General features: G+C 35.0%; 2 protein-coding genes across 3 annotated transcripts in view; both read right to left on the bottom strand.

The window, feature by feature from the left end:
* DHRSX (dehydrogenase/reductase X-linked) overlaps positions 1-22,182 on the bottom strand; it is a 346,627-nt gene extending 324,445 nt beyond the window's left edge. The window contains exon 1 of the mRNA XM_074300237.1: positions 21,943-22,182. Within this exon, the coding sequence (XP_074156338.1) occupies positions 21,943-22,051 (109 nt within the window). The 5' untranslated portion in view covers positions 22,052-22,182. The remainder of the gene's footprint in view (positions 1-21,942) is intronic.
* Positions 12,965-22,179, bottom strand: ZBED1 (zinc finger BED-type containing 1). 2 transcript variants are annotated; one of them, XM_074300235.1, is made up of 2 exons: positions 21,943-22,179; positions 12,965-15,449 (listed from the first exon to the last, which is right to left on the bottom strand). In XM_074300235.1, exon 2 carries the CDS (start codon positions 15,393-15,395, stop codon positions 13,308-13,310), a length of 2,088 nt encoding a protein of 695 aa, XP_074156336.1. In that variant the 5' UTR covers positions 15,396-15,449; positions 21,943-22,179; the 3' UTR covers positions 12,965-13,307. The 2 variants fall into 2 exon arrangements, with proteins under 2 accessions (XP_074156336.1, XP_074156337.1); XM_074300236.1 differs by lacking the exon at positions 21,943-22,179 and adding an exon at positions 20,448-20,587.
* Positions 22,183-22,885: the final 703 nt, after the last annotated feature.

Raw genomic sequence — 22,885 nt, 5'->3', positions numbered from 1 at the left:
ATCTCTGGCATGTATGATCCTGGGCAAGTCACCTGTCCTAAGAAACTCTCTAATACTGTAAATGACAAACAAGGTGCCAATCTACATTGGTAGTAGGAGTTTCCTCAATGGGAGTCTCAATTCCAGTGAAATCACAGATCTCCTCTCCCAGCCCTCACAAACAGAGAGATAAACTCCAGACTCCCCAATCTCACTTTTCAGAAATACATCAAAAAAAAAAAAAAAAAATCAAGGTAAAATTAAGAACTAAACAAGCTCCATAACCGAAAACTGTGCTTATGAATAAATCATTAGATATACATCTTGGAATTCATAGGTCTCAAAGAACAGGACACATTTTCTGAAAACTCTGAAGTTTACAAAACACTTTTCTCACAACTCTGCAATGTGATAGTACATTTATTATTTATCCTGGTTTTCACATAAGGAAACTAGGGCTCAAATCAGCTTGCTCAAAGTCACAAAAGTAGGAATCTAGGACTGTTCTCCTGACACTAAATCCAGCACTCTATAAGTTTTCCTACCTATTATAGGGGTTTCGAAGTTCTGACCAAAAGTAAACAGCTGAAAAAGAAGGACAAGGTTCCTGGTCAACTCACAAACTCAAAGATTACTTACTGAATAATCCAATGTTACCTACAGTAAATTGTTTTAATTCATTTATTTCCTAGCTGTATGAATACTAGAATACAAGATGTGTTGGCAAAAATCTTAGTAGAATTGATTGACATTTTGTTCTTGATATAGGGACAGGTAGGTGGAACAGTCAGTAGAGAAATGGGCTAAAAGTTAGTCTATGTGACCCTTAACTCACTTAATTTCTGTTTGCTTCAGTTTCCTCATCTGCAAAATAGTGACAATGGCACCTAATAACATACTAAGTGTTATATAAATATTATTATCATTATTATTACTATTAAAGACTTACAATCAAATAGTCTCCATCTTTTTAGAAATCTTCTATATACCTATCCTAAATCCTGGTATATATAGCTCACTTAGCAAACATAAGATCCATTTTTAATCTCACAAACCATAACATTTATAGTTGAAAAAAAGATATTCAAAAGATCATATAATCCAACTCTCTCATTTGTATAGGTTAGGTAACTAAGGCCCAGAGAGAATAAGTGATTTGCCTTAGCATATGGACAATTAAGTAGCACAGCCAATAACCAAATCAAAGTCCTCTGGCCTCCAACTTAACTAACTGCAACATACCAATTTCATAATAATAAGAGAGAGCAGCAACTTTAAGAGTGTAACAAAAATAATACCTGTGAATAATTTTTGGTTGGTCAGAGAATGGTACTAATGAGAGAACTGGGCTAGACTAAAGGCTTTAAGTAAGTCACTTAGCTTTGCGAGAGCAAAAGAATGTACCCTATCTTCCCTAGTCAGCCTGTGAAAGTGTGTCTTGATTTCTTTTTCTTTTTTTTTTTTTGAAGCTGGGGTTAAGTGACTTGCCCAGGGTCACACAGCTAGGAAGTGTTAAGTGTCTGAGACCACATTTGAACTCCGGTCCTCCTGAATTCAAGGCTGGTGCTCTATCCACTGCGCCACCTAGCTGTCCCTGTGTGTCTAGATTTAAAGGGAAATAAGAGTGTGATTTAATCATGTACTTCCCTAACTACTGCTAGGGAAACAATTTTGGAATCAGGGATTCTATAATACATAAACTCATGAGACTTGAGAAGCTATCTAATAAGACCTCAGTTTTACAGACTCACAAACTGGGGGCAAACTGAGGGTGTTACTTCCACCATAGCATATTACTACAAAATACTTCAGCCAAAAGATTGGCTCAAAAACCTCAAGGTAAATGAACAAAATATAAAGCTACTGTAGTAAAATTCATTATATTTTCATTCAAAACATGCATGCACACACATAGTAATGTGTGTGCATGCATGTTTTGAATGAAAATATAATGAATGAAACTTAGAAAAGCCTTTAAAGTATCTCACAATTCAGAAAGTCCATCAGCAATTTCTATATAAACATACGGAAACCCCTTCTGCTTTTTGTTTTCACTTATAGCTAAGTGCTGTTTTATAACTATTAAATCAGAGAGAGAATATGGTTTTTCTTATAGCATTAGTAATTACTTCAGCTTAAATTCAAATTCATTGGCTTTGTGTATTTGTCTGAGTCAAGTAAACACCAATTTCTGAATTTATTGTTAGGATGTCACTTTAGTCCAATTCCTCCCCTCCCCCCATACACGCACATACACATAAAACATGTATCAGAGCAAATTAAGGCCTATAATAAAATCCAATTTTATTTAAAACATAGAGTCAAAATTCCTCAGATGTTTCTGCTAGATCATTTTTTTAAAGCTATACAGAAACAATTAGGTTACCTGATATACAAAACAAAAAATAAATAAAAATCTAAATGCAATTCTCACCAAAGCCAAGAGAAGACATAGGCAAAGGCAAAACATGTACCCATCCAAATAACACAAGACATTGGATGGAGAGATAAGGGCATGGACACCATGAAGAAAATTTACATTATTTTTTTAAAAGGTCATTCTCAGTGCCACATGGAAAATTTTTTTTGGTGACATAATTCAAGTTGATTGTGCTATATGACTCAAAGTCTCAAGTGAGAATACATTGTGGGCAAAATTTATAAAATGGTACAAAAGAAAGGCTAAGAGGAGCTTTACTTTTTAAAACTTCTATCAGGTTAACAAATGCTTTGAAGTTTACCTGTTTCTCAAATTAAAATGTGAATGTATGTATATTCCCAGACGGGGAGTTTTCATTCATATATTCCACTTTTTGTTGTTGTTCAGTTTTTTTCAGTTATGTTCGATTTTTTGTGACCTAATTTAGAGGTTTTTTTGGCAAAGATATTGCAATGGTTTGCCATTTCCTACTCCGGCACATTTTATATATGATGTCTCATCCAGAGTCAAACTATTAGCAGAATCTGAACCTGCATCTGAACTTATGAAGATGAATCTTTTTAATTCCAGGCCTAGCACTTTTTTTTTTCAACAAAGGTGAAATAAGGAAATAATGTATTAATAAGCACTTACTATATGCTAGGCATTAATGAAATGATATCAAACATTTACAAAGGACTTTAAGGTTTACAAAGCATTTGGCTCATGTTGACTCTGAAAGATGGGGAATGAAAATATTATAATTCTCATGGTATAATGAAGTTAAATAACAGCTAATAAGTATCAGTACCAGGATTCAAAACTTGATCTCTTGATTTCAAATCCAATGTTCTTTCAACTACATCAAGAGGTCAACTTCAAACTGAATTCATTATAGAATTATATATCTGGCTATAAAGAAATAATTATTTTCTTTATATAAAGCAACAAAACATGAACCATTTATTCCAATAATGACAATTTGCATCTTCTTTTAAGCTATAATTATATATATATATATATATATATAATATATATATATATATATATATATATATATATATATATATATATATATCACAGAATCACACAGGATTAGAAAGACCTTTAATATTAACAGAATTATAGATTTGGAGACAAATGAGACATTTAGAGGTCATCTAATTCAATATTTTTATTTTACTAGTATGGAAACTTAAGCCCAAAGAGAATTGGCTTGCTAAAGGTCACAGAGACTCAGAATTTGAACATAGGTCCTCTGTCTGTCAATGTAGCATTCTTTCTATGCTGCACCACACTGCCCTAGATAGAACTTCTAAAAAAGATGTTGTTAACTCACCATAAAAGTTGAATATTCACAAATTAATATTTTTACAGTACTACAATAGTCCAATGGTATCATCAATATTTTATATTACATTTAAAAATTATTTCTTAAAAAACAAAAACAAACTTATTTCCAGAAAAAAACAAACAAACAAACAAAAAACATTTGTTCTTATTAAAAAATCCATTGGAAGTTTAATCAGGGATTGCCTTTTGAAATTTTGCATTTATGAAAAAAACATCTTCTCAACAGTATAGTTTTGTTGTTGGTTTTTGGTTTTGGTTTTGGGTTTTTTGGTAGTAAGTTTATTTATTTTGTTTTACAAAGCATGTTGGGAGAGAAAAATCAGAGCAAAAGGGGAAAACCAAGGGAGAGATCAAAAAACAGAAAAAAGAACTGAACATAGCATTTGTTTTCAACACTATAATTAAGAAACTACTCTGTATGTAGTGTGCCCTCACTTCATACATATATTCAATTGATTAAAAATTCTACAAGTATGGTAAATAGTTTCTATACAGAAATTTAAAACCTGAAGGTTTTGTGAATCTAACCTCATGACCTACAGAATGAATCCCCAACAACTGAATACTACTTCATAATGCAATTCTATATCATCTTAATAGACTAAAATTTGAGCATATTTATGGCATCGAGAATTTTCTCAAACACTAAAGGAGAAGTGAAAACCTAAAAATGTTCATGTTTGGGGAAGGATCATAATTAGAAGGCTACTGTTTTGTCATATCAAGAAAGTATCAATTTATTACAATTACTGGAAATTTAGTTTAGAAGCATAACAAATTCTTGAAAGTAGGACACAAAGCTTGGGGGAAAAAATGCACCTCCTGGTGAGAGGAAAGTCAGCATGGAAGAACAACAAGTCCTTTTTAATTTATAATTCAATGTGGCTTTATGCTAAAGTCAAGCTACAGATTACGAATTAACCTATCCAGAAACAAAAGTTCTCAATGCAAGCATTTTTGGAACATGAGAATTCCAGCAAGTAGTGTCTATAAAGACGGAAGAGATTAAAATAAGATTAACAATTTTTTAAAATACCACAATGGGAACTCATTATGGGAAAGTCTGAAAGGTCATTAAAATACAGTATGAACTAAAGTTTTTTGTTTTTGTTTTTTTCTTTTAAAGTACGTACTTTTGGCACTATTTCAAAAAAAAAAATCCTTGAAGAAAAATTGTTTATCTCAATAAACTATGTTATGGCAATGACTAGTTCTGTATGGCAAAAACCCTCTACATATTTAAAAATTATACTTTTTTCAAACCATGTTCATTTCTTTTACTGTGTCTTTAAGCCTATTTTAAACTTAAAATACAACTTTTATTTCTCCCACATGTTGTGTTTACTTTCTACATTCATATACATATACATGTATATATGCATACATATATATGCATATATTAAGTAAATATATAATGTGTACATAGGTATATATAAATATGTATATGTGATGACACACATGTTTATGCGTATAAACCCTCACTGTTCTGGAAATTGCTGTCACACAGAAAACAGCAAGGCAGTTGGGAATCAGTTCAGAGAATATAATTCTCCATAAATGAGTAATTCAAAACAGACAAAGCAAAGCCAGTTTTCCAAGATTTTTTGGACAATATTTAATTATATCATTAATATCTTTATATTTATCAGATACAAAATTTAAAATCAAGTATTTCCACTAAGTAAAAAAGCAAGATTAAAGCTTAGAAAATGTAAGAATTAACTTCTCAACAATCCAATTCATCATAATTAGGTCATACATGCCCCTAAGAGCAGTACTCCCATCTTTAAATAATAAAACCATAAAACTAGAACCCATCCTCCTTATAAGGATTGATTTCATTATTCTAACTTAAAAATTTCACTTATTTTCAAGGACTTCCTATCAAGTTTATGGAATAATGAATTTCAAGTCATATACAATTTTCCCTCCTCTATATTAAAAAAAAATTCTTTATCATACATATCTCGATATCTCATGTATCAATAATACATATATTTCCATTTAAATAGCTGCAACCTTCTGAGCTTCAAATGTCTAAAGCCATTTTCAATATTTCTATACCCAGGAAACAATTGACATAGCAAAGACATTAAACAAGCTCATGGCTGTAAATAGGTACAGTTGTCTATTAGTTCCTCTTGTTCTCTCTGCCTCTTCCCCTCGCCTTACCTTATAAACATTAAAAATTTATAGTAGTACTTGTCTTAATTACTGGATTTTACCCATTAGTATCTATTGCATCCTGGTTCAGCAGACAATACAAAAAAATTTTCATCATACAACAAAATAGAAAATAGCCATAAAATTCCTACACATGTTCTGAAATGGATTATTACCATTTCCAGAGGCAGATTCACCAAACACATTGTGTCATGTTGCCAGAACTGGACTCTCACTGGCCAATACTGCAATGGAGTTTCACAGCATCTGTTCTTTTTAAGCATGTTCTATATTGTCTTTTCTTCCTATGCTATTAAAGTGACAATTTTGTATTTCTCAAAAGAACTCACTTTTTTTATGTAAAATAATAAACAGAGGACAAAGGCAAACCACAAAATAACAGATAAGCCAAAAATCACTTATTTTTGGCTATGAAATGCAACCACACATATCCACCTTTTTTATATGATGCCCATTCTAATATTCTCAGCTGCTGCCTTCTTCCATGAAAAAAAATTACTTTTTATATATTTTATATATCCATTTGCATATTGTCTGCCACAACAGAATGTAAGCTCCTTAGGGGCAAGTATTTTTTCATTTTTGCCTTTGTGCCTACCATTTATCACAAGGCCTGTCATATAAAGTATGTTAGAAATACTTAGTGATAGACTGTTAGAAAAGAGGCCTCTATCTTGACAGTGAAATAGTAAAAAGCAATGAACATGGACCCAGAAAAACATGTGATATGAGTAATAGGCCAGTCATCTAACTAATTAGTTGCATAACCTTGCATAAGATGTTTCTAATCCTCAACTTGTGCAAAATGGGGAAAATTATAAAATAGCCTCACTGTTATATACTATCTTTTCTAAGACTGCCTCCAGCTCTTCTACCTATATCCTAGACTTCTGAAGAGAGGAAGGCAAAGATTTAAGATAATGTACATAATTTAAAATATGTTTGATTCAGGGAAGCTAGACAATACCATGTTAAAGTGCTGGCCTTAAAGTCAGGAGGACATGAGTTCAAATCTGGCCTCAGACACTGGGCAAGTCATTTCAGATGCTGGGCAAGTCATTTAACCCCAATTGTCTCAGCCAACAACAACAAAAAAGGGATTATTATATTTGCGTGTGTGTGTGTGTGTGTGTGTGTGTGTGTGTGTAGATAGATAGATATAGATAGATATATATTTAATTCCTAAGTTAAATGGAAAGTTATATTGCTTCTCAAAATATTTTTTCAAGTGATGGATACTATACATTTTAGAGATAATAGAAGAAAAAATACTTCTCGTGTTCTTATGTATTAGAACAATCAAGAAAAACCAGAGGTGTAACATTGCCACATCTTAAAAGTTTAAAATAAAAATTGGCACTAACAATTTCTTTTAATCTTAGAATTATTAGATGGTTGATGATAAGAAAATCAAAATCTAACTGACATAAAATGTCCTTATATAATAAAATATTTAATATTTTCTCACAGTATATTTACATACCTGATGGAATAAGTTATGTAGGAGGATATAATACCAGTATGTAGATTGAGCTGACCTAATTATACCCAGAGATAAAACAGCAACCTGAATGGAAGTCTTTAGTGGTGTGCCAACTGGGCTTTGTCTTGACTATAGGATCATCATTTCTATAAAAATATTAGGTGAATATATAAGATGTTTGTCAAATTTGCTGGTGACAATGTTGATAGGATTGACTTAATATATCATACAACAAATTAGGATACCTCAACAGATTAACAGGAATAAAGCACCTAGCAAAGTACTTCATAAACTCAATAAATAAGTCTTAAATAAATAAAAGCAAGGATCCTCCATTTAGGATCAAACAAAGACTTGTACAGGAATAGAAGAGGCTTGACAAAAATTCATATGAAAGGAACCTTCAAATCAACAGGTGTAAAGTTCCTAATAAAAAACACTAAAACAACTATCAAAAATAACAAGGCTTCATTAATAAAAGAATAGTGACCAAGTCAAGAGTGTTAACAATCAACTAACAATCTAAGTGCTGATCAGACCAAATTCTGGAATGTTGCATCAGATCTGAGTACCACAGAAATAATAACAAACTAGAAGGCATCCAGAGAAAGTTTAATATGGTAAACCACAGGAATAATTAGGGAACTATAATTTTCAGCCCATAGAATAAAAGACATAGTGAAAATGTAAAGACTAACTTCAAATTTCTGAAGTGCTTCCATGTTAAAAGTCACAATATACTTGGAGTGGTATTATTTCAAAGGATCAAGTTAGTGCCAATGGATAATTTCTGTTAAGTAGGTCTCAATTCAACCTAAAAAGTTTCTAATATTTAGAGCTAATGAACAAATCAAAGGGTCACAAAAGGGTAAGGGAGTAGAGGGTGAGGAGATTGTCTAAAAACATTGGCATTATAACAAGTGAAGCAAAACCTGGGTCACTATCAGGAATATATCAGAAAGAATCCTGCAATGGGAGGATTTTGGATCAAATGACTTCTGAAGTATATTCTGAATTTAAACCCTATAAACACAACAAATCTTCTAAAATTTCTTCTAACTCCAAGATTTTGTTTTCCATAACTGTAAAAAAACCAACTATATTTCAGTTTCAAGACACTCTGCATATAAGTTGAAACAAGTTATAATTATATAAGTACATTTATTTTAAAAAAAGTTAATCCAACCTTGTCTTCTCTTAATTTTAATACATTTGTATGTTTCAAAATGTTACATATTAAAAAAAAAAAAAAAAAAACCTCCTTTAGGTACATCAATACTTATTCAAATCATATCATCCAAGTAGAGGAAAAAAAAAAACCTATAATTAATTAGTAGACTTTTGGAAATAGTTAAGCTTCTCTATACTTTTTTTTTTTTTTTTTTTTTTTTTTTACTATTTTAAGTATATTAACATGTTTTTAATATATTAAATTCACCCTCATCAGTGGCTATAAAAGCAAATAAAAAAGGCACAAGTGTTGTATTCTGAGAACAACCAACAGCAAATATATAATCTTATTAGATACCACAATTCAAAAAACAAGGCAAACATAGCACCTAAAATTCAGTAAGGAGTCCATAGGACCAAAGCAGACAAAATATTACTCACATAATTATTATTGCAAAAATAAATATTATATAGAATTTAAATATTAGACATCAAAAAATGAAATATTTAAACCCCTGAAATCTTATCATTACTTTTTGTTTGGTACATTCTTAAAGCTAAGTTCCTAATAATTTCAATCCAAAAAGAACAAATTGTTCAGAACAGCAACAGAGACAATGTAATAAGGGAATATGACACTCAAAGTTCTCTTCATCAACAAGTGATAGACAAAGTTTAAAAGAAAAGTCACACATAGTCATATACACCAAAGATTTATACAGAAAGAGCATATAATTAGTCATCCAAAGTACATCACACCAAAGCTTAATAAAAATAATGTCTTTTTTTTTCACATATTTTTGGATATTGTGCAATTTATCTACTAATAAAAAAAAAATTGCAGAAAAAAGGAAGGTAACAGTTTTCCAAAACAACTTCATTCCAAGGACATAACTTTTAAAAAATTAGAAAAACTTATTTTAATCTTCAAACAACTAAAACGCCACGCAGGTCCCTTGTTGATCATGTTGTACAAATATTAAGCCACAGTCCTGATGATACTGATGACCCCCTATGCTAGGCACCGTGGAGATAAGAACAGGCTTGTTGAAACAGCAAAGGAATTTTCTTGAATGTAACATAAAACGGGGAAGAAAAAACATCCTATAAAAATGCTGTTGACAGTCCTAGAATTGATTCAATAGAAAGGTTATAAAAATTGGAGGCCTAAGATAGTCAGCATGAGCCACCTGAAAGTTTCCAAGAGGAGGCTCCAGAAGTGTGCTGAACAAGAAACTTGAAAAGAAATTTGAAGGTCAAGTTTGATTTCACATTCTCTGTCGATAGAGATACAGATTATAAACTTTTACATCATCAAATGTATTTCATTTTTAGACTTGAGAAACAACTACACACAACACAGATCATTTAAATTAAGACAGTCATTATCCCTGAGTTAATAATATAAATACAGTACGATTTAGGTGTGCAATATCTACAATTTCTAATATATGAAATGACATTCAAATTAAAAAAACAAAAACAAAAACAAAACCTAAGAGATAGGGTACAAGAATTGAAATAGATGAAGCATTTAAGATTAAGTGGATTTTTTTTTTCATGGAATCTATGCACAATATTTCTAAATTCAACCCTTTCATTTTCAAAATTTCTGGGTCCTTAAGAAATATTTAAAAACTAAAATTAAAGCATATTGATTTTAGAGTTATCATGGAATTATTTCCTTTTCTTGATAAATATAAACATTTAAAAGCTTACTTAGCTCCTCTGCCAAAGAAATATTTTTGTGGGAGTAGGGGGAGCAGAGGAAGAATCTCTGTCCAGAATTATGACTTTACATTAAAATCATGCATAAAGAAACAATTTTAAGGGAGTTTGTCCCATGCAATCACTGAAAAGAAAATAGATTTATATGTGTGTGTGTATGTGTGTAGATACACACATGTAGAGATACACACACATATATATGCACACAGTTAATATATAGTAGCTCAGAAAAAAATTATATATAAAGATACATTCACGAGAAATGTAATGATCCTTAAATGCTAAGAGGATGAATTCCAAATAATAATTCAACAAATAACATTGAGGCTTTTTCCATTCAAAAATTAGAAAAATACTCTAGGGGTAAACTTGATAAATGAAGATTGGCCTATTTTGACCTGAGATTTAATAATACATTTTTTGATTTCTTTCTAGAATGAGGCATGGTCAAGCAACACATTGTTAGTGTAATGTAAGGTGTGATATACTGGCTTCCTTTGTTCTTTTCCTTTATTTCATTTTTTAAAAGAATAAAATATCCTACAATTCCCTATAGTAGAAATGCTAGATTTTATTTCAACCAACCAAAATTCTTACCTATACCTAGATAAAGTCCTCAAAACTTCTCCTCATAAACATTTTATTTCCAGGACAATAAAGGAAAGTAGCAAGCAATTCCAACTTTAGGAAAATTTTCAAACAGCTGATTTTTACATATCTAGACTTTTTAATCCAAAAAAAAAAAACTCTTTGTGCATCATAATATTTCTAAATTTTAAAAGGACAGAAAATGAAATACTAAGTTTTTGTTGAATGCTTTGAAAAAGTATCTTTTAAAAAAAACCTCTCATTGCTAGAATTTAATCAAAGTGCTATCAATATGAACACACATCAGACAAATAAATTAGTAGCTAATTTATTTCTCTGGTTTATTTAACAATAGTCAAAACCTAAAACATTAAATAAGAAACATAGCCAATGGGCAAGACTGACAACAAGGATTTTAAAAACAAAAACAAAGGCAAAAAAACAAAAACAAACAAAAAACAAAAACAAAATGCAATGAGACTAGTCTCATTAGAACAGTTTACAGTTTCATTTTTCAGAGATTCAAAGAACAGAACTGTGCACTGTACTGCTATTAAAAAAAAAAAAAAACCCACAAATAAGGGCAAATACAAGTTGCATTGTACAGTATTTCCAGCCTTAGGAGTCTTAGAGTGAAGAATAGAGGTGAATCTACCAGCCATATTCTACTATGGCCAACTTAGACACTACCTTCTCACCTCTAACATGACAGTGTCTCAGTATGTTAACAAATGAATTACAAAAAGCCTAAAATTATACAATATGTCATGAAAGTTAACGTCATATTTTCCTTTAAAAGGAAATCTCTCTTCTGGTTACTTTTAACCTGCAAATTTATTTTCTAAAAACATTCATCACTGATGACAGAGACCAGATGCTATCCTTCAAAAGGCACATGAAATTCTCACCAACTTCAGGGTTGACTTTTTTTTTTCCCCCTCTAAACACTCACATATCAACACTCCAACCCCAGGTCAGAATTTAGAAACTAGTTTAAATAGTCATTCCTAAACCATTTATATGTAGTCTTTCCCAATATGGGTTGCTTAAATAGATGCACAGAATAGCCAGTGAGGTGAATGTAACACAGAAAGATGGTGTGCCTCTTTGAATTCTCTAACAATCAAAAAGTTTTAAAGATAAAATAATAGATTAAAATTATCGGATTCCTTCATACTTCCCTGAATACCAAAAGTAAACACCTCAAACTGACTCAAGAGGTAAATCATAATGGGCAACTTTGCAAATTTATTTAGACTAATGGTATAAAGTTAAATTCATTTCAACTAAGCAAATAATTATTAAGCGCCTACTTTATGTAAGGCACTGGATTGAGTCCTGGGGATTTGAACACAATAACAAGTATCCCTGCTTTTAAGGAGAGTTAAAGATAAAAAGATTAATTTTTCTCCTAAATCCTCATGGGCATTTGGCTACCTTCATGTAATAAACCAGAAAACAGGCTAGGAATTTGTTTTGTTTTGTTTTAAAAGCAACTTTTTTACATTATTTCTGCCTGCAAAAAACTATTTTTTTTTAAAGGAAATGCAGAACACTTGAGCATTCTGACACAAAGCAAACTATCACATACATAAGAATACATCAACCAGTAAAAGGATGCAATAATTTTAGAAACAGCTTAGACTAACCACCTCTACAAGTAGAATTCTGGCAACAGGGAGATGTTTCAGAACTGGCAGTATGACAAGAAACATAATAAAAATCTAACACCTCATATTTGGGCAAGGAATAAGGAAGATAAGTGCTTCTATATGCTCATTTGCACATTAAGACTAAACTTAAAAGTTTGCCTTCTCTTTAAAGAATATTTTTTACTAAAGGGCTTTCAGAATTTTCTGAGGGAAGTTTCCATTTAAATTAAAAAGTAAATATTCTAGATATTTAAAATTTAAAAACATAAAACCTTGGGCTCTAGGAAAGGAATTATTTTTCTATTTGCTCTCTGATGTCTCTAAAATACTATTAGAGATATATATATATCTCGACTGAATTAAATGAAATAAAACATTTTAAAATAAAAACTCTCCCATCCAATTCTACTTTTATTAATAAATTTTAATTTTAATCTGGCAGACTCCTTAGAAGCCTTTTCCAAGTAGGTTTCTAAATGTTTAATTTCATTGGTTTTAAAAATAATAATAATTTATGATGGGGCCAGGAATCACAGTCAAATCCTAAGGAGAACACTCCATCTTTCTTATTTCAGTTAATATCAAAGATCAGCTTTCTTTTGTATCTTGAGATTATGGATAGCAGGCACAAATACATGAAAATGAAAAATCAAGCCACTGTTACATCTGTTTTATATTTACAAGAAAGCATCAAACAGGTTATTTTTGGTAACTTTTAGGACAAACAGCTTTTCTTTAATGCATCGTTAGATCAGATGAATCCACTGTCCCTTATATTAAAGAAACTGTTGCTTACATTAACTGTATCACTTAAAGTATAAATCTGTTCTTGTTCCAAGCCCCATTCCCCCTCATCCTCATCTTCAGGTTCAGCTTCAGACCCATTACGAGTGTTTTCATATAAAAATATTTGCTCATCCACATGAGCTGGAGCTAATCTGTTCCTCTTAGCACTTACAACATTGGCAGATGAACCAAAAAGTCGTTCAGGGAAGACCCTTGTAGCCAAAATACACCAATACTTCTGAAGTACCTTTGGTAAGACAGGAAACAATGCCAATCGATCAGACCACCATTTAAGGGGATCTTCATTTAGGCCAAGTACTTTTTGAGACTTAAAATTGCTCAATTCCTCCACAATCTGGGCATGCCATTCCTCTTGATCTTCTACACCCCCTGTTTGGCAAAAGATTTCTGCCAGCATATTATTAATTGCACTAGTTGGCGGTGGGGTCGAAGAAATAATCATTTTTTTCACTGGTGGCTCTTCAGATAATGAAAAGAGCTTTTCTTCAGGCCTAAAACTACTTTCTTTTACTTTCTCCAAAAGGCTTTTTGCTTCCTCTACAACTCTGTTTTCAACCTGCTGCCGTTCAAATGCAGAAAGGAAAGGCAGCTTCTTGTACCTAGGGTCCAGGAATGTTGCCACATTAAGGAACATGTCTATTTCAGGGGTCTCCTGGTATGTTGTTGACAATTCTTTGGCTATCACTTCCTTGGCCATGCTGATTTCTTTCGAATCATTTTCTTTGATGTTCAGGGTTGTGTTGAGAAGCATATGAAGGAGGGGTTTCACCATGCTTATTGTGGGATACTTGGAGGCAGACATCATTTCAGCCACTTGCTTAAAGGGATGCAAGAGGTCCACCAACCCCTCAATGGTGTTCCATTCACTGGTCTCCAACATAAGATGGTGGTTATTGCTGTCTTCCACCAAAACAGCTGCAATGATAAACTGCTGCTCTTTCAATCGTTGCAACATGGCAAGCGTGCTTCCCCACCAGGAAACACGATCGCTCACAAGCATACAGTGCATGATGTTCTGCTGTTTCTGTTTTTCACTTAACATGTACATGGCTACTGTAGACTGCTGAAAATACTCCACCAATTTCCGGCATCTTGTCAAGAGACTGCCCAGCTTAGGGAGCTGGAAAGCTTGTTGTATTCCTGCATTGAAAGTCTGACCCAAACAAGGCATCTGAACTGGGATATCTAGAAGTGAGCAAGCTTTAACAATATCTTTGCCATAATCTGTTGTAGCACCAAAGACTTTTGTGTTGATCCCCCACTCAATGAAGATCTCATAAAGAACTCTTGTAATTGTTTCTGCAGTGTTTTCTTCAGGGACCTCGAATGTCTTTAAGCATCGTGAATTAACAGCCAAACAATGAGAAGAGCTGCTATTGAGGAAATGAACTGCAAGGGTTACATAGGACCTATTCTGGTTTTGACTTCTCCAAATATCTGTGGATATTCCACACCACAAAATGTCAGTCAGTTCTTTCAAGACAATTTCTCTAACTGCATTGTATTTTTCAGGAATTGCTTTTGTGCAGAAATATTTTCTGCTAGGAAGTTCATATCTTGGATCTGCTGTTTTCAAAAGCATTTTAAATGTAGGCTCATCCACTATGGAGGAAGGATACATGCCCTCACAAATTAGGCTAATCACAGCAGAGGTCAGCTCCTGGTGCTTTTTGTTTTCATAACTGTGGCTGGTCTTCATGATTAAAGTGTCCTGAACAACCTGCTGTGAAGATTCTGGCTTTAGTTTTGAAAAAGCAGTAGCAAAAGCCTCCCTCATCTGTTCTGTGTTGCTCTTTACAAATTCACAAAATTCATCTGGATGATTTTTCTCCAAGTGGTATGAAAGGTTGGAAGTGTTTCCTGAATAAGCAATCTGTGCCATACAAATACGACAGTAGATCTTCTTCCACTGTAATATGCATCCTTCTGCATTGGTATCAAAACCGAAGTATTTCCAAACTTTGCTTTTTGCTCTCGGGTGAGCCACTAACTTTAGGTCTGATGGTGAACTTTCTAAACTTTTATTCTCCATTGCTTCTCCACCACCGTCCTGCCTTTTGATCCTTCACTCATTAATGAGTACCTGCTAAAAAGCAGTAACATAAACAAAAAATGAGAAAGTACTCCTAGTGTGATCACAGCTTCATTACAGAACTGAAATCAGCACATTTGCAAACTCAATGATAAACCCACTCTTCTAAACTAGATTGGGAAGTTAGAATGATGTCTCCAGGATTTGTGGCTTATACAAGATGTCCAACTTGACAAATGTCTTTTCAATATTAAGGGAGGAAAGCTCCCTTTAGAGGAAGAATCAGAAAATTTGTTTAATGTTCCCTAAATAAATTCATTGCTATTATTTTAACATTTTTATCTTACATTTATTTTCTGACTTTAACTGTTTAGTATTAACTGGTTCCAGTAGATTAACAAGCACTTGGATAGGAAAGTTTTGCAGATAATTAGCAGCAGAACTTTAAACTATTTATGGAAATGCAAGCACATCTGTGCACATGCACACATACACACACATTTACTACATGCAGACACATGCATTTACAAAACTCTAGTTAGGGCAAGACTTAGCATTTTTACTGCTAATATAGAGAAATATATATAGCCTGAAACCAAGTGAGTACTAACTTATGAGACCTTTCAATGATGCAAAAGAAAGTTCTAAACAAGCAAGAAACTTTTTCTCCCATTTAAGTAAGCAATTTTAACATATCATGTTGTTTAGTAAAATAGTAATAACCTTTATTAGAGTAATGCTGAATGTCTTCATCCTTGAAATTTTCTGACTAGCACACCTTACTCTGTAGTTATTAAAAATATCAAATGAAAATAAGTTTATTTCTAGAGTTGAGTTTAACAAAAATTAAAAGTGTCCCTGGAAATTTAGAAAGCAGCTAAATGCCCAAATGTTCATGATTTCTTTAAGTCCCCATTCAGGATGCCAGTTTTATATTTAGTATATACAACTTTGAAGAGAGTTTTTGATGTTTAGTAGAGGTGCCTGATACATAAGTAGGTGATTAATAAATTCTTGTTGAATATAAGCAGCAAACCTCATTCATTTCAGTGAAATAACAAAAGTTATTAAAATCTGAATCTTTTATACCTGTGACTAAGTAATTTCAATGATTTTAAATAAATATTGCAAAAATCACATCTTATATATAATGGCTTCAAGACACAATACATGATTTTAATATGACTTAGAAGGGGAAAGAAGAATAAACAATAGTTTAATTGTAGATCTTAATTGTACTAGGATTTATTTGGGCAAGCAAATCATTTATGCATTTTATTATCATCCCTGTTTACAGAGGCCTCCATTTGTGCATTTATAATGGCTTAAATAAGCTATCACCCAACTGGAGGTCTGGGTTTCAAGGTGAGAGAAATAACACTATTTGATGGAAAGCACCCAGGAGTTAAAGAACCTAGGTTCAAGCTCAGCTCTGCTGCTTGCTAGCTGAGTGACCCCAGGCAATTTTCATCTCCTCTTTGGGTCTCAGTTTTCTTAGCTGTAAAATGAGATAGTTAGATTTCAATGAAATATAAGGTCTGAGATTTTAAATCTAGGAGCTTATGAACCTATAGAACACTTCAAAATAAATCTGCATGAACACCCAATAAAGAAAATCATGTGTTATCTCCCTCTTTACACCATAAACTCCTTGAGAGAGAGCATGGGCTATTTTTGCTTTCATTAATTGTATCACAGGTGTGTAGTTAGTGTTGGGCACCTAGAAAATGTTTATTGGTTTGTATTGGAACATGCTGATTCAAAAGCCCCTAAATTGGGTTTACTGCAAAGAATGATGTCCAAGAAAGAAAATAAGCTATAAAATATCTAGTCAATTTAAAAAGAAAAGAAAAAAAATCTGATTGTGCTCTTCCTTCAGTAGCTTTTAATTTAGATTTTACTGCTATTTTCACACAGGGTTGACATTCAAAGTAGTAAATAATAGCTCTCTGAAGGCAGCTAGATGGTGCAATGGATAGAACATCAGGCCTGGAGTCAAACTTCACATATTTACTAGCTATGTGACTTTAGGCAAGTCATTTAACCCTGATTTACCTTAGTTTCCTTTTCAATAAAAGTGAGCTAAAGAAGGAAACAACAAACCATTCCAGTACCTTTGTCAAAAAAAACCCAAATGGGGTCACAAAGAGTCAGACTTTCCAAATATATTACTTTATAGTAGGCTGAGAAAACAGCCTTAAGCCCAGACAAAATCTCATTACCAAGAGTAATACTGAAAAATGTCAACATAATGAGACCCTCATTATCTATGATCACTTACACAAAACTGAATATGGTGATGCCTTGCTTATAATTGGCTATAGGAAACTATGGGTAATTTTACTCAAATTCTAAGATTTTCACTTGAGAAACACAATGACTTTTTACTAGACAAACATCTAAACCATTACAAAATAAGACTTTGTTATATAGGAAAAACAAAGGAGTAGGGCTTACCCTACCATCTCAACCACTAAGTGGAGCCATGTGCCACTCCCATTCTGACAATTTTCTCTAAAAGTCAAAACTCCACATCTGGTCTCTAAGACATAATTCTTGTGTCCCAAATGCCCCAGTAGGGCTACAACCCTGATCTCAAGTGACTAGAAGTACTGTCCACAGATGTTTCTTCTCATGTGTCATAAAAAATACCCCACAATCACTGGCTCTCCAACAAAGCATAAGGCAAACAAGAACTAAGTATAAATTATAATGCTTCCTCTTTATAAAATATGCTTAGTAAATCAACACATTACTAACATACATACACACACAGATTATCATCACCTTACATATCCTGATAAAATTGATGGTTGAAACTCTCAAATTCTTAATATTAAAATTTCTAATTTTTATGATGAAAATGTTCAATATTTTTGTTGTGAGTAAAATAGCTTTCCTATATATGGATTCCTACATAAAAATATTTCATTTAAGTTTAAAGTTACAGATTTTAACTCCCCACCAAAAATAAACGTAACATAGGTGGTTCACATCTTTTCATCTATAGCCATATTTTTCTGGATATTGATTTTTCAAGTTCTACATTAACAAAACTTCTTCCATATTACAAAACACAACATATATTTTACAAGTTAACTAACAATGAAAGGTAAAACATATCCTGGCAATTTTCTCTAGCTATTTTAACTCCACACAGTTAAAAATTGAAGAAATCTTGTCTCTGAGATACAATGAATTCAGCTGCAAGGACAACACGATTTCAAAATGATGAAACACAGTATTATTGCCTGGTACAGTGGAAAGATTCCTGATCTGGATATCAAAAGATTTTGATTCTACTCCCAGCTCCCTCCATTTATCTATCTTTATCCATCTATAAAATAAAGAGCTTCAGACTAAACAAACTCTAAGGTTATTTCCTGCTCTAAAATTCTCTGAGTTTTAAGAGGTTATAAATCATTACAATGCTGAGATGGTCATGTCACAATTAGCATTAGCTCATCTTTCTAAATATACTGACTAGATCTCCAGTTTTTAAAACCTGATTATGAGGTAATATCACACCTTCAAGAAGATATTCCTACATGCACTTATTTTTAAATAAAATAAGCATTTGAAGGGGAAAAGTGATACAGTAGTTACTGATCTTTGTAAAACAACTGTCAAATAAACACTGATGCTTCATAATATGTATCTTTGAAGAATTCACTTTGAAGTTTTAACCCACTTAAAGAATCTTTTCCCTACTTTTTCAATTTAATCCAGTCTACAAATCATTTAGTCTAATCTCAATTAAAGAAAATGGTCCTCAAACTTACACTTTATTAAAATGTTCTTTTTTAAACTCCTTAGAACTCATTCAATTTCAATGTTCCCAGAAGACTTCCAGCTATTTCCATTCTGAAATATGAAACTTGTAACTTTATTAGCAGTTTGGCAGTCTTCTGACCTTTGAACAGATCAAGCAATCTTTAGCTCCATTCAGCATTCTAAGCAATGAGTTTTGTGATAGATATCTAAATAAAGGAATTCTTTAAAAGCCAATTTAAATTGAACTGAAGAAATAGTTGTATATATTATGGATCTTGGCAAAAACAAAACAATAGTGATATTTCCTACACCCCTGCCCCCATGGGACTATTCCAATCAATAGGGAATGATCAGCTTTAAAAAATAACAACACTCCTTTAAGAGTTTAATTGTGTACATTTTTATTTAGGAACCATGTCTGTCTAACTAAATAATAAATAAATAACTAAATGAGATGTTAGCAGCATTATGGAATTTCTAAAACTTATTTAATTTCCTGAAATTTGTGATACTGCAAGTTGTTAGAAAATTATTTTAATTTAAGCAGAGAAGTTTACAAAGAACTTTTTTTTTAAATATTTATTTTTAAGATGAACAATAAAGTCTAAAGGGATCAAGTCAACTATTTATGAAGAAATATTATGTCTATTACTTAATCACTCTAAATTTGACGATGTCCTTTACCAAGAATTCCTAATCAGAAAGTTTAAGTTTTACCAGTAATAAATTTTAGTCCAATTTATATGCAATATTTTTTTTTTTCTAATCTCCTCATGACAATACTAAAGTTTCTCAATCTATCAGTTAGATCCAGTAATTCATAATACTTTTAAAGGGGGAAGAAGGGGATGGCATGTTTTCTATTCTGTTCCAATTACTGCAGATTTTCTAAATATTACTCAATGGGATTGTGAATGCTTCAGCTCCTGTAATCAGAAAAACTAAAGCTAGAAACACGTTTAAGTTGACCTTTAAACTAAATTAGGCTCTACAATCTGTTTAGAAGAGTGGGGAATTCAACCTAATTTTTAGATGTTCTTTTAAGGATAAGAAAATAAACAAAAAAAGTCAAAGAAATAAAGTAATCCAATTAACTAGATGTGATGGCATCTCAATTATCCAAACTGCACATTCATTTTCACATTTTTTTTTTGTGGCACTTAAGAAAACTTACTTTCTCTTTATCCATTCCCAGTCTTCATCCCCTGTCACTTCAAAAATGTTTAAATTGTAAATTTAATTTCTCTTCTATTCATGCATTAAGAATCCATTCCTTACCTACAAATCAGCTGCAGCAATATTAGAGTTCTCTGGAAACCCACATTTCCTTCATATGGGCAACTGGGGAGAGCAAGGTGGTAATGCTGACTGTGCAGTTCGGTAGCAAACTCAAAAGAATGAAGGCAGGCAAGGGAGCCAGGTAAAATTGGTCTAAGTTACATACTGCAGGCGTGCCCTGGGCTGTCACATCCAAAAATAATCTGGAGTTGGAAAACGACCTGAGATTTGTAACCCAAAACAGATAAACAAGAGGTGGCTGTTTCTTACAAAGGATTTAGCAATGTTGGGGAAATTAAAAAAAAAAAAAAAAAAAAGACAAACCATAAGAGCCCAACTCTCCTAGGCCTGAAGAAGAAAAAAAAAAAAGAAAAGACAGCCAAAAGGCTGAGACAAAGCTTGGGGAGGGAACGGGAGGGTGTGCAGCAAGCAGAGAAGCCAGGTCGGCCAAGTGTGCAACGCGAGGGGGAAGGGGGGTGCGAAGAGGGGTGGGGAGGAGGGGAAGAGGAGGGCCGGCGACGGGCAGAGCTAGGCCGGAGCTCGGCCTCCCGTCGTCCCCCCCCACCACTCCTCCCAGGACACAGCCCACAGGGTTACTGAGACTAAACTGGTGGCCCCAGCGGACGTAGGAAACTAAGGCCGGGGATGCGGCGGCCCTGAAAAGCCAGCCAGTCCGGGCTCTGGGGCGCTTGCGCACGAGACCGGCTTCCGAGTTCTGTCCGGGGACCGGTGATTCGCGCTTCCGTCCAGCTTCCCCCTGCTCCTCCCCCGCCCTCCTCCACAAACCCCTCCAGCAGCAGCCCAGTGAATGGAGGGATGGGGATGGGGGTGGGGAGGTTGAAGGGGGTTAAGATCTCCGCCTAAGGAGCTCCAGCCCTAACTCCGCGCTAGTCCGATAGGGGTCGGCAAGGTGGGGGGCGCAGGCAATCTGGGGGAGCTCATTGTTGTCGGCCAGGCCAAGGTCAAGGTTCTGGGTGCCGCGGTTGCATAGCCCCCCCTCCTCCTCCGGGTCTCCTTAGCTCTTCCTCCTACCGGAGTCCTGCGGTGGGGGCGGGGGACAGAAAGGAGACTGGGGAGAGGAGAGCGAAGCAGAAAAGGGGGCTCTTCTCCCACCTTCGCCCCCTCCCCAGGCCCGGGCTGCAGTTTCCACAACCAAACAAACCGCTCCATCCCAGCCGGGCCGGGCACGGAAGGAGGCTCGGGAGCGCTCGGAGAGAGGCAAAGGCGCGGCGGGGGAGAAAACACCCCCCCATACACACCGCCCTCGGGAGGAAAGTTCGGAGGTTGCAAAAAGAATAAAGGCTCCGCCGAGAAAGCGAGGCCCAGACTCAAGTTCCCTACCCCCGCCTCCGCATAAAGGAGGACGGAGAAGGAACACCCCCTCGTCTCCTTCCTCCGCCTTCCCCACAGCACACACTCCCCCGCCCCGGCGCCGGGCCGCACCTGGCGGATCCCGGAGAGCCCCGCGGAGGCCGGCCCGCGCTGGGGTGCTAACCTGGTAAAGAGAAGCCGTAGCGGTAGCGCTGGTAGAGCTGCGAGAGGATCACGATAACGGCCAAATAATAGACCTTGAGGGCCGGGAGGATTAGAGACAATAGCGACATGGCTGCTCCCCTTCCTCCTCCTCCTCCTCCTCCTCCTCTCTGCCGCGCAGACGGGAGGGGTGGCGGCGGTGGCGGCGGCGGCGGCGGCGGCGGCGGCGAGGTCTGCTCCTCGTCCCCCGGGCAGTGACAGTCCGCGCAGAGCCCACACCCAGCGGAAACCAGCGCTCCCGCGGTGCCACAGTTCCGCCGACGGCGGCTGCCCCCGAGCTCGGGAAGTGTGAGCCGGGGCTCCGGGGCCCACCTGGAGACCTCAACCTAACCTTGGCGGGCGGAGGGCGAGGGGCCTGAATGCTTCCCCCCCCCCCGGGACCCCGCCACCCTCCGAGCCACCCCCGTCCCCTGGCCCGAACCTCCTCCTCCTCCTCCCCCTCCCGCTGGGTTTTAAGAGATTTTGTGTTTTTATTTTTTTTGCACTCCATGAGTTCTGGGGAATTGGCAACCAACCAAGGGTACGACCAAATTGTTGTTTGGAGGAGACCAGAGAAATTTTGGAGGTGGAGTTTTGAGGGAAGCGGGCACCCATAAAAAGAAACCCAAAAGCGAAACGGAGGAGGAAGGTAGGGCAGAATTGGGTGCCATTTTTAAAGGTTTCCTAGAAAAGGTGGCTGCTGATGCTTGGAGACAGGTGGAAATCCAGCCTCCGCAGAAGTCCCATCGGAGACGCAACTTCTGGCGGTGGCTGACTGCGGCAGAGGCTGTCTTCTGTCTCTTTTTGTATCCCCCAACACTTAGCACAGTGTCTGATGTAGTAGGTGCTTTAATAACTGTTGATTGATTCATTATTAATATGCTTAAAGGCTCTCTCACAAGGCTCTTTCCAAGAGCCACTTTAGT

Source organism: Sminthopsis crassicaudata, chromosome 3, assembly GCF_048593235.1.
Source record: "Sminthopsis crassicaudata isolate SCR6 chromosome 3, ASM4859323v1, whole genome shotgun sequence".
NCBI classification, from domain to species: domain Eukaryota; kingdom Metazoa; phylum Chordata; class Mammalia; order Dasyuromorphia; family Dasyuridae; genus Sminthopsis; species Sminthopsis crassicaudata.
The sequence above is the reverse complement of the archived record's forward strand: the minus strand, read 5'-3'. Positions and strand labels throughout refer to the sequence as shown.